Consider the following 13,003-nt stretch of genomic DNA (forward strand, 5'->3'; position numbering starts at 1 on the left):
GAGAGCTCTCAGGTCAATCAACATGAGGGATTGGAGGTGTATGAACAGACAGCATGAGACATCTGTATCTGTAAAACCAGAATCCAACCCATTCTGTCATACATGAAGGTATTTAAACAAATAATTTATTTCAAAATAGGCATATTATCAGTCAATGTCTTGTAAATGGATATTTGGAGAGATGGTGGACTGGATTTGCAACTTATTTGGAGACATTAACATACAGTAATTTGATCAAAGATGTTGAAAACATGGTTGAAAATCAGATAGAGAGAGAGAGAGAGAGAGAGAGAGAGAGAGAGAGAGAGAGAGAGCAAGAGAGAGGTGGATTGGGGTGAGAAAAATAGTATGTGACGCGTAGCAGCTGAAAGCGGATAGGCTCGCCCTGCTGTGACTAAATGAGGCATTGGCTCGAGGCCGAAGGGGAGGCGGCTTTGCGTTCCATTGGTGGTGGTTCTACTCTATGGGCTGAGGGCGCGGGTTCAGGCGAGGTGAGGAGACAAACCACGTTGAACCTATACTGGGTGAAGAAACAAATATGAGTAGCGTCAGTGTTCGCTGAGCAGAAACAAGCGCGAGGCGACCTGGGAGAGACGCGCCCTATCATCCAATCTATTGAGCATATACAGTCTTTCTAATAACACTTTGGAGGAGATTCACATGAAGAAGAGGAACTTCATAGGGCTATTTCACTAACAGGTAACCTCATCTCAAATGGAAAAGAAAATGTTGATTTATTATGTTATATAGAAATGTGACATTGTAAAACATTGTATTGTGTGTGGTGCTGAACTAGTTATTTAAGATGGATACTGAAAATATACAAAGTGGGTGATAAAGAAGTGTAGTCTAAAGTTAGGAGTAGGCACTATGCAGCATATCAAAACCAGATCAAGTGTATCGACTCCCTTGTTCGATTCTCAGTTATCCTGCGCATGCTACCGCGGTTCTCATCCGCCAGTGCTGTTTTTCGGGGACATCGGGTAAAATCATGCATAAGTGCATGTACTGTAATGTTCCTCTCTGTAACGTTGCGTAAATGATGACACGCCTTGGGGCTTCCTTCTCAGTGGGTGCACTTAATTCAACATGTTCAGACTGTGTGTGGGGGAGCAAATAGTTGTTAAACGACTGTTGCTGTGAAAACTACAGTATTCAGCGTACTGTTGAATTGACAGAAAGTTCACTGGATTCCTTTACACAACCTATGTTATAGCCTATAGAAGCTTTATTATAGGCTTTAATTATAGGCGAGTGAAAATGTGAACATTCTCTCATCCCAATAAAACATTCAGGAATGTATTGCATATATTGCGTATAGTCAACATAGAAATAATAGACTAGTATAGGATAGAATATTCTGCACAAATGAGCAACTTACTTTCATCCTCAACTTGCTGATATCCTTCTACCATGTCGCAAAATGGAATTGTCCTAGGGATGTTTTTCATAATGAGAAATATGTGCGTGTTAACCATCTATGTGCTTCTGTTCAGTACACTGTACACTACAGGAATGTTTGGAGCTGTGACAGAATGATATAACATTGTGTTGAACTTACATAAGGTTTACTCAAACCTCACTAACCTCCTCGTTGACCTTTTCTCTCTCTGTCCACTAGATGGTGGCATTGCAACGTGAATCACAGCCACTCGGAGCCAGCGTCATTATCAAAACAACCAGAGAGTGTATTTCTTAAGTGAGCTATTAAACGAAACTCAAGCACACAATTTATGAGTTTGGCAATTACCCGATCACACCAGGGCTATCCAAGCATGAAATACCATACTAGACCCACCAGTAGCGTCCTCCAGGATTTGTCTGGTGGTCCCTCCCATCTGTTGGGACTGGAAGGCCTGGACCCGAGGCCTCTGAGCGAGGCAATGTCCTTCACTGACGAGGCGGTCTCCATCCTGACTTCCAGCAGCCAACTAGCCCGTTCCCTCCTGGGCTGCACCTCTGCCCTGAAGCGGAAAGAAAGCCTAGCCGCCACCGCTAACCATACTAACGCTAATGCTATCTCTAACAATGACGGTGAGGATGACTTTGACGATAGCAACAGTGCTCTGCGCCGCAAACGCGAGTTCACTCCAGACGAGAAGAAGGACCACGGCTACTGGGATAAGAGGAAGAAGAACAACGAGGCAGCGAAACGGTCGCGTGAGAAACGACGTGCCAATGACATGGTCCTGGAGACGAGGGTTCTGGGGTTGTTGGAGGAGAACGCCCGACTAAGGGCCGAACTCCTGGCCTTCAAGTTCCGCTTTGGCCTAGTCAAGGACACCTCCGACATAGCCATAATGCCGCTGTCCGTGCCTCCACCCAAGCATCTTGAACCGAGGTACTACCTACCCCACGATGATGGTTCCTACCCCCATAACACCCCCGCCACCACCTCCCACCACCATCCCCACCACTCATCCTCATACGAGGTGAGGGGAACTGGGCTGCCAGCAGGGCGTGACGTGGGCAGTAGTATATCCGAGGACTCTGGTTTCTCTCCTGGAAGCTCCAACGTCGGCAGCCCTGTGTTCTTTGACGACGGACTAGGGGACCACAGCCGAACATTCCCCAGAACGGTAGAGGAACAGGGGCATTATGAGCCTCGCGCCTCCCTGGAGGCAGAAGGACAGTACCACGGCAGGCAGGACTCTAGCCTACCACACAAACTCCGCTTCAAAACCCCCGGTGGAGGTAGCGAAGGTGGGGAGATACCAGCAAGGTCCCCTAATAGTAAACGCCCTTTCCCCGTAGCTACAGTCGGACCAAACATCCAGAGGAGCCAGGCTGGATGGTACAGTCATAGGGGAGAGGGCCAGGCTGCGTGGCCCAGTGAGGAGGCCCGTGCTGGGCATGATCAGCAGCACCACTACTCCCCCTCTGGAGGGTCTGCACACAGCCCCACCACTACCACAGACTCCCAGTATGTGGCGGAGAATGGCACCCTCAAATCCCAGCTCAGCTCTCTATCGCAGGAGGTGGCCCAGCTCAAGAAGCTGTTCTCTCAGCAGCTGCTCTCCAAACTGGTCTGAGGTCAGGTTGAACACACTCACAACCTCACCGTATCACACATTTTTACATTTACATACAGAGAAGAGCAACAGAGAGAGAAAGGGGTATAGACTCAAAGAAAGTTTCATTCACTTGAACCTGAACATTGACTTTCACAGTGTCTCAGCTGAACTTGACTCACAGGGCACAGCACTGCCCATTTTTATTTGAACTAGGCAAGTCAGTTAAAAACTCATTCTTATTTACAATGACGGCCTAGGAACGGTGGGTTAACTGCCTTATTCAGGGGCAGAACAACATATATTTTTTTTACCTTGTCAGCTCGGGGATTCGATCTAGCAACCTTTCGGTGACTGGCCCAACGCTCTAACCACTAAGCTACCTGCCGCTCCATTGATCTCAAGCAAACAGCTACATCAAGTGTGAAGAAGCCGAGCGAACCATATGACAACCTGAAAACTACTTCAATAACACATTCTCCAGATACGACGATACAGTGGCCTTCACCACTATAAAAACACACCAGCACAGGAAGTACCCGTTACAATAGCAATCAGGAGTCAAAAGCAATACTTCAGGATACTCTGTTTGATTCACAGTACTATAAAACAGCATTTATGGGTAACTTATATGATACACATTTTTTGTATTTATATTTTGAGTCATTTAGCAGACACTCTTATCCAGGGCGACTTACAGTATGCGAGTGCATACATTTTCATACTTGTTCGTATGATATCTGAAATACAGTTTTTTTTTTTGTACACTGATCTGGCCTGTGTCTTTGATGAAGTTTCACATTCTTTCTTTAGAGACTTTAATTGAACAGGTGTTAACACACTGGACTACACTGGTAAACCTGAGTACATGCAGCGGTACACACACTGAGGTCAGAGATGGATCCTTTGTGAACTCATGCCGTTTGTATTATTGCGTTACATGTCCGATTACCCTGCTGCTGTAGGACATGGTATCCCTCACCTCTGTTTGTTTCTACACAGTTTGTCTTAAACGGTTTGGCTAATAAAATATCATAATAACAGATTCTATGTACATATTTTTTCATTTCAACTGTAAGTAATGTGATATACTGTACATATACGTCAATAAATAAACCGTTTTTCCTAATCAGTGTTTTGTGTCTATGAGTTTCTATTACGTGACTAATACACATTTATGATACTTTATTACGTGACTAATACACATTTATGATACTTTATTGCGTGTGTCTTACACCGGTAGTCTCACACCCACCATTCTCTTATTAATGCAGTGAGTCTGAAGTTACTAGTAGCCTCGTACACGTGGTTACGACCCCACACACTCCTAGGAAGTGTTCTCGCTGCACATGACGAGTCGTCTCCAGTGAGTCATATGAGGGATCGAGGTAGAGAGTAAAAAAGAAAACAGGATGTATTCCCGAACAAACCGCTGTGTTTCTACTGTGCTAAAAGCATGAATTATAAAGGTCCACCAACACAGAATACATCACTAAACAGCTGGTCTAAATGGATTCACAGTTTACACAGACCACCTTTCCAACTGAAGTGTTTAAGTGCTTTACATTGTAATGGAGGGAAATATCCTCATCCACTATAAATATATGTAGTAGTCTACCCACCCAGCTCGTGTTTTCTGCATCAGTGATAGACTTTAATGGTGCTCTTTTCCAACCCTCTATATATACACTACTGTTTGCGTGCTAGGAAAAGGAGGGGTTCTGTAGATACAATGCATCTCTACAATATGTACATGAAGGTAAAGTACGGGCAGTGCAAATGTGTTACAATAAAATGGATAAAAATGGAGATTGGGGCATAATCTAGGCCTCCCTCTCTGTTCAGTGATGGGGATGGGATGGGGGGAGAGAGTGGGTCTCTGAGTGACTCATATGTACCACGTCAGCAGTAGCCACACACACACACACACACACACACACACACACACACACACACACACACACACACACACACACACACACACACACACACACACACACACACACACACACACACACACACACACACAGAGAGAGAGAGACAACGTCAGCAGCAGCAGGAGGAGAAGCTATTTTAAGCTTCAAGGAGAGGACAGGATATTGATTGGCCCATGTCAGGAAGCACTTCTGGACCTGAATATGAATGGGACAGAGAGAAAGAAAGACTTAGAGAAGAAAAAAGGAGAGAAAAGGAGGGGTATAGAGAGAAGAAGAGTAGATAGAAAGTCAAAGGAGGGAGGGGGACGCTAATACAGGAGATTATGATGATAGTGTAGAAGACTACTTCGTATAGAGTAAGAGATGCTAACTGTTCACTACTGGCTCGGTGATATTCAGAGATACATACAGAGCAGGTTTGGAAGCTGTTGTTCATCAATGATCAAAACCCAACACTAGGTGGCATCCGGCACTCTCTGTAGCTGAACACTTCACCCACAGCAGAAATATCCGTTTCCACACCAGTCCTTATCGTTCCAGTAGTGGACTCTCTATAGTGTATTTGTCCAGTAGTAGACTCTCTACAGTGTATTTGTCCAGTAGTAGACTCTCTATAGTGTATTTGTCCAGTAGTAGACTCTCTACAGTGTATTTGTCCAGTAGTAGACTCTCTACAGTGTATTTGTCCAGTAGTAGACTCTCTACAGTGTATTTGTCCAGTAGTAGACTCTCTACAGCCTCATGCCACACCAGTCCTTATCGTTCCAGTAGTAGACTCTCTACAGTGTATTTGTCCAGTAGTAGACTCTCTACAGCCTCATGCCACACCAGTCCTTATCGTTCCAGTAGTAGACTCTCTACAGTGTTTTGTCAGAGCACATGCCTCATGCTACACCAGTCCTTATTGTTCCAGTAGTAGACTCTCTACAGCCTCATGCTACACCAGTCCTTATCGTTCCAGTAGTAGACTCTCTACAGGTTCATGTCACACCAGTCCTTATCGTTCCAGTAGTAGACTCTCTACAGCCTCATGCTACACCAGTCCTTATCGTTCCAGTAGTAGACTCTCTACAGGTTCATGTCACACCAGTCCTTATCGTTCCAGTAGTAGACTCTCTACAGCCTCATGTCACACCAGTCCTTATCGTTCCAGTAGTAGACTCTCTACAGCCTCATGCCACACCAGTCCTTATCGTTCCAGTAGTAGACTCTCTACAGCCTCATGCCACACCAGTCCTTATCGTTCCAGTAGTAGACTCTCTACAGTGTATTTGTCAGAGCACATGCCTCATGCTACACCAGTCCTTATCGTTCCAGTAGTAGACTCTCTACAGGCTCATGTCACACCAGTCCTTATCGTTCCAGTAGTAGACTCTCTACAGCCTCATGTCACACCAGTCCTTATCGTTCCAGTAGTAGACTCTCTACAGCCTCATGCCACACCAGTCCTTATCGTTCCAGTAGTAGACTCTCTACAGTGTATTTGTCAGAGCACATGCCTCATGCTACACCAGTCCTTATCGTTCCAGTAGTAGACTCTCTACAGTGTATTTGTCAGAGCACATGCCTCATGCCACACCAGTCCTTATCGTTCCAGTAGTAGACTCTCTACAGCCTCATGTCACACCAGTCCTTATCGTTCCAGTAGTAGACTCTCTACAGCCTCATGCCACACCAGTCCTTATCGTTCCAGTAGTAGACTCTCTACAGTGTATTTGTCAGAGCACATGCCTCATGCTACACCAGTCCTTATCGTTCCAGTAGTAGACTCTCTACAGTGTATTTGTCAGAGCACATGCCTCATGCCACACCAGTCCTTATCGTTCCAGTAGTAGACTCTCTACAGCCTCATGTCACACCAGTCCTTATCGTTCCAGTAGTAGACTCTCTACAGCCTCATGTCACACCAGTCCTTATCGTTCCAGTAGTAGACTCTCTACAGCCTCATGCCACACCAGTCCTTATCGTTCCAGTAGTAGACTCTCTACAGCCTCATGCCACACCAGTCCTTATCGTTCCAGTAGTAGACTCTCTACAGTGTTTTGTCAGAACACATGCCTCATGCCACTCCAGTCCTTATCGTTCCAGTAGTAGACTCTCTACAGGTTCATGTCACACCAGTCCTTATCGTTCCAGTAGTAGACTCTCTACAGCCTCATGTCACACCAGTCCTTATCGTTCCAGTAGTAGACTCTCTACAGCCTCATGTCACACCAGTCCTTATCGTTCCAGTAGTAGACTCTCTACAGCCTCATGCTACACCAGTCCTTATCGTTCCAGTAGTAGACTCTCTACAGCCTCATGCTACACCAGTCCTTATCGTTCCAGTAGTAGACTCTCTACAGCCTCATGCTACACCAGTCCTTATCGTTCCAGTAGTAGACTCTCTACAGCCTCATGTCACACCAGTCCTTATCGTTCCAGTAGTAGACTCTCTACAGCCTCATGCTACACCAGTCCTTATCATTCCAGTAGTAGACTCTCTACAGCCTCATGCTACACCAGTCCTTATCGTTCCAGTAGTAGACTCTCTACAGCCTCATGCTACACCAGTCCTTATCGTTCCAGTAGTAGACTCTCTACAGCCTCATGCCACACCAGTCCTTATTGTTCCAGTAGTGAGCCTGGTTACTTAGACGTATTTAACGTATTTCCTGGCGTAGGTTTATTATATTAATATTCTTGTTCTTTTTCTCTCATCTTTCCTTGGCGATAACATGGAGAGTGTGAGTGAGACACCCCAGATATTGTTTTTGACAGGCATGGACTCCATACATGGTAACCCCCCAGTTCACTGAGTCTACCTCGGTCTGTTTCCTCCCCGCCTGCCTAACAATAACACTGAATAGCCCAATAGATACACATCAGTTGTTTTGTCTACTCTACCCCAGTCCCCAACACCCCTCCCTCTAGTCTAGTCTACAACCAACCCCCATTCCTATAATCCATAGACCATACAGACAGTCTGGTTGCTGGTTGCTAGGCAGACGCGGGCTATGACGGTTGCCAAGGGAACACTGTGCAGCAGACGCAGCTCTGGGGGGAGTGCGTTGGGGGTTGGGTGGTTGTTGTCGGAGTAGAGGGGGTAGGAGCTACCAAGTTTAAGGTCAACGTCTCCCCAAGATTGTCTGACTGACGGTGGTGTGGTAACAAAGAGAGGGGGAGGGAAGAAGAGGGAGAGAGAAGGAGAGGGGGATGGAAGGAGAGGGAGAGAGAAGGAGAGGGGGATGGAAGGAGAGAGGGGAATGGAAGAAAAGGGGGGTGGAAGAAGGGATGTATATGAATCTGTTCTTTCTTAATCCTTTCCAATTGATTCCTTTATTCCATGTCTCCAAAGGGGCTTCTCCGTGGCATATGTAAAAGCAATTATGTAACACTGTGAAAACATTTGACTCCAGGTTTGACACTGTTTTAATGAACATACGCACACTAAAAAAAGTGTCAAGAAAAAGCATTTGAATTGGCATTGGAATTGGATGGATTCCAACAGGATATTGGAATATAGAGTCAGATCTACTGTAAGATACCCTTCTCTCTTCTCTCTGAGTGTTTAGGGTTAATAAGAAAGATGAATAACCAGCACAGGGCGTTGGAGTAAACCCTGAGCTGACCAATGCTACAGTCCATAAAGTTCAAAGGGTTAAACGCTCTACTGACACTAATAACGATACTATTCACACTTTATGGCCTTTCCACATTTGTCTTACAGAGATAAAAACTCACTCTCCTCAACACTACTTGTCGGAGGTTTATTGGAGGCAATGAAGAGGTTACCATTAGATTGGAGAATGGCATTGTGTGTGTGTGTGTGTGTGTGTGTGTGTGTGTGTGTGTGTGTGTGTGTGTGTGTGTGTGTGTGTGTGTGTGTGTGTGTGTGTGTGTGTGTGTGTGTGTGTGTGTGTGTGTGTGTGTGTGTGTGTGTGTGTGATAGGCATCAAGTAATAAGCATAAATAAGTGAAGACAACAGCCTAGGGTCCTCAAAACCATTTGATGCTTGACGTCTATGGAGAACAGGATTTCTTTATGTTCATGTGTCTTTCACCCTTGTAGTGCAACAGGTCAGTTCTCAAATTCCATATATCCAAAAATGCTCAAAGGCAATATGATAAGAAGTGATTCCATTTTCCCCCATTTTTATATCTCTGAAATGGGAGATCAAAGGGACAGCAGTATTGTATTAGAGAAAATGTGAGAGAATAACCACTTCCATCAAATGTGTGATAACCTTATTCCATTGAAAACGACATCATTGCTTTCTCCATTGGCTGTTATTTCCTTATCTCCAAGGTCATTCTGAATGGCAGGCCTGCTCTATGATACAATAGAGAAAACACTACGGACCGAGAATAAAAACCCATTCAGAGTGCCAATAGAATAACTGAAGCTGTCCTTGACTATAGTTATCTATCACCACGGACATCCAGAGAGGCTCTTGATGTTGTTACAAAAATCGCCTTGGAAACAGCTTGTCTTATGGCATAAAACGGAGCTTCAGGGCTCAATCGTTATGACATAAAACGGAGCTTCAGGGCTCAATCGTTATGACATAAAACGGAGCTTCAGGGCTCAATCGTTATGACATAAAACGGAGCATCAGGGCTCAATCGTTGTGACATAAAACGGAGCATCAGGGCTCAATCGTTATGACATAAAACGGAGCATCAGGGCTCAATCGTTATGACATAAAACGGAGCATCAGGGCTCAATCGTTGTGACATAAAACGGAGCATCAGGGCTCAATCGTTATGACATAAAACGGAGCATCAGGGCTCAATCGTTGTGACATAAAACGGAGCATCAGGGCTCAATCGTTATGACATAAAACGGAGCTTCAGGGCTCAATCGTTATGACATAAAACGGAGCATCAGGGCTCAATCGTTATATTCCCTATGTAATCCAAATGAGACCCCTAGCAAGCCAGATGAACTACCTTCAGGCATTTGGAAATTACTCCCAAGGATGAACCAGACTTGTGGAGGTCTACAATTATTCTTCTGATGTCTTGGCTGATTTCTTTTGATTTTCCCATGATCAAGCAAAGAGGCACTGAGTTTGAAGGTAGGCCGTGAAATACATCCACAGGTACACCTTCAATTGACTCAAATGATGTCAATTAACCTATCAGAAGCTTCTAAAGCCATGACATTATTTTCTGGAATTTTCCAAGCTGTTTAAAGGCACGGTCAAATTTGTGTATGCAAACTTCTGAACCACTGGAATTGTGATACAGTGAATTATAATTGAAATAATCTGTCTGTAAACAATTGTTGGAAAAATGACTTGTGCCATGGGCAAAGTAGATGTCCTAACTGACTTGCCAAAACTATAGTTTGTTAACAAGAAATTTGGGGAGTGGGTGAAAAACGATCTTTAATGAGTCCAGCCTAAGTGTATGTAAACTTCCGACTTCAACTGTATATATCCAAGAAGGTAGAAGTTTGTGATGCTATATATAACCTTCAAAAGGGGGGAAGCATATACATAAAAACAGATTAATGACATGGCTATAAGCATCATTTTGAGGATTATACATGTTTAAGATGTAACATCACCTAATAGGATGAAGTTAGGGATTTATTGATTATTTATTGATCTCATTATTTTATCTAGAGTGATTTATTTGAACACTCATGCCCATTGTGATTGATGAGTTTAGTTTGAATGTATATTGAAGGGAGCTGAATTGGGATAAACACTTTGTTTTTCTTAAACAATATATCTCTCTTTCGCCCTGAGTGCTTTTGCTATGAAAAATGACTTGGGCTGCATCCCAATGCACCCACCCTGTTCCCTATGTAGTTTTTTGACCAGAGCCCTATGGGTTAAAACGTTTTGCACTATATAGGGAATAGGGTGCCATTTGGAACGTAACCTTGAATTTAATAGCAGGTTGTAACTGTGATGTCATTTTAGTTGTGCAATAAATTGTGTGATGAGGCTGATTAAAAATATATATATATATTTCACCTTTATTTAATCAGGTAGGCTAGCTGAGAACAAGTTCTCATTTACAACTGCGACCTGGCCAAGATAAAGCAAAGCAGTGTGACACAGATAACAACACAGAGTTACACATGGAGTAAACAATAAACAAGTCAATGACACAGTAGAAAAAAAGGAAGTCTATATACAGTGTGTGCAAAAGGCATGAGGAGGTAGGCAATAAATAGGCCATAGGATAATAATTACAATTTAGCAGATTAACACTGGAGTGATAAATGAGCAGATGATGATATGCAAGTAGAGATACTGGTGTGCAAAAGAGCTGAAAAGTAAATAAAATAAAAACAGTATGGGGATGAAGTAGGTAGATTGGGTGGGCTATATACAGATGGACTATGTACAGCTGCAAGGATCGGTTAGCTGCTCAGATAGCTGATGTTTAAAGTTGGTGAAAGAAATATAAGTCTCCAGCTTCAGCGATTTTTGCAATTAGTTCCAGTCACTGGCAGCAGAGAACTGTAAGGAAAGGAGGCCAAATGAGGTGTTGGCATTGGGGATGATCAGTGAGATATACCTGCTGGAACGTGTGCTATGGGTGGGTGTTGTTATCATGACCAGTGAACTGAGATAAGGCGGAGCTTTACCTAGCATAGACTTATAGATGACCTGGAGCCAGTGGGTCTGGCGATGAATATGTAGCGAGGGCCAGCCGACTAAAGCATTCAGGTCGCAGTGGTGGGTGGTATAAGGTGATTTGGTAACAAACGGATGGCACTGTGATAGACTGCATTCAGTTTCCTGAGTAGAGTATTGGAAGCTATTTTGTAGATGACATCGCCAAAGTCGAGGATCGGTAAGGATCAGTAGGGTACGTTTGGCAGCGTGAGTGAAGGAGGCTTTGTTGCGAAATAGAAAGATGATTCTAGATTTGATTTTGGATTGGAGATGTTTAATATGAGTCTGGAAGGAGAGTTTACAGTCTAACCAGACACCTAGGTATTTATAGTTGTCCACATATTCTAAGTCGGAACCGTCCAGGGTGGTGATGCTAGTCGGGCGGGCAGGTGCGGGCAGCGAACTGTTGAAAAGCATGCATTTGGTTTTACTAGTGTTTAAGAGCAGTTGGAGGCCACAGAAGGAGTGTTGTATGCCATTCATGCCGCTCGTTTGGAGGTTAGATAGCACAGTGTCCAAGGAAGGGCCAGAAGTATACAGAATGGTGTCATCTGCGTAGAGGTGGATTAGGGAATCGCCCGCAGCAAGAGCGAAATCATTGATATATACAGAGAAAAGAGTCGGCCCGAGAATTGAACCCTGTGGTACCCCCATAGAGACGGCCAGAGGTCCAGACAACATGCCCTCTGATTTGACACACTGAACTCTGTCTGCAAAGTAGTTGGTGAACCAGGCGAGACAGTCATTAGAAAAACCAAGGCTATTGAGTCTGCCGATAAGAATGCGGTGATTGACAGAGTCGAAAGCCTTGGCCAGGTCGATGAAGACGGCTGCACAGTACTGTCTTTTATCGATGGCGGTTATGATATCGTTTAGTACCTTGAGTGTGGCTGAGGTGCACCCGTGACCAGCTCGGAAACCGGATTGCACAGCGGAGTAGGTACTGTGGGATTCGAAATGGTCAGTGATCTTTTTATTAACTTGACTTTCGAAGACTTTAGATAGGCAGGGCAGGATGGATATAGGTCTGTAACAGTTTGGGTCTAGGGTGTCACCCCCTTTGAAGAGGGGGATGACCGCGGCAGCTTTCCAATCTTTAGGGATCTCGGACGTTACGAAAGAGAGGTTGAACAGGCTGGTAATCGGGGTTGCAACAATGGCGGCGGTCACTTTTAGAAAGAGAGGGTCCAGGTTGTCTAGCCTAGCTGATTTGTACGGGTCCAGGTTTTGCACCTCTTTCCGAACACTTGCTACCTGTATCTGGGTGAAGGAGAAGCTGGAGTGGCTTGGGCGAGTAGGGGTGGGGGTGGGGGGGTGGAGGGGGGGCTGTTGACCGGGGTTAGAGTAGCCAGGAGGAAGGCATGGCCAGCCGTTGAGAAATGCTTATTGAAATGTTCGATTATCATGGATTTATCGGTGGTGACGTGTTACCTTG

The 13,003-nt window shown here is 44.7% G+C and overlaps 2 protein-coding genes across 2 annotated transcripts in view; both read left to right on the forward strand.

The window, feature by feature from the left end:
• Positions 1-13,003, forward strand: part of LOC139424506 (myb/SANT-like DNA-binding domain-containing protein 4) — a 1,073,247-nt gene that overhangs the window by 84,060 nt on the left and 976,184 nt on the right. The window lies entirely within an intron of this gene.
• On the forward strand, positions 472-4,140 carry LOC139424458 (uncharacterized). The gene is made up of 2 exons (XM_071176308.1): positions 472-699; positions 1,622-4,140. The coding sequence occupies exon 2, from the start codon at positions 1,734-1,736 to the stop codon at positions 3,030-3,032; it is 1,299 nt and encodes a 432-aa protein (XP_071032409.1). The 5' UTR covers positions 472-699; positions 1,622-1,733; the 3' UTR covers positions 3,033-4,140.

The sequence above is a fragment of the Oncorhynchus clarkii genome, chromosome 13 (assembly GCF_045791955.1).
Source record: "Oncorhynchus clarkii lewisi isolate Uvic-CL-2024 chromosome 13, UVic_Ocla_1.0, whole genome shotgun sequence".
Classification (NCBI taxonomy): domain Eukaryota; kingdom Metazoa; phylum Chordata; class Actinopteri; order Salmoniformes; family Salmonidae; genus Oncorhynchus; species Oncorhynchus clarkii.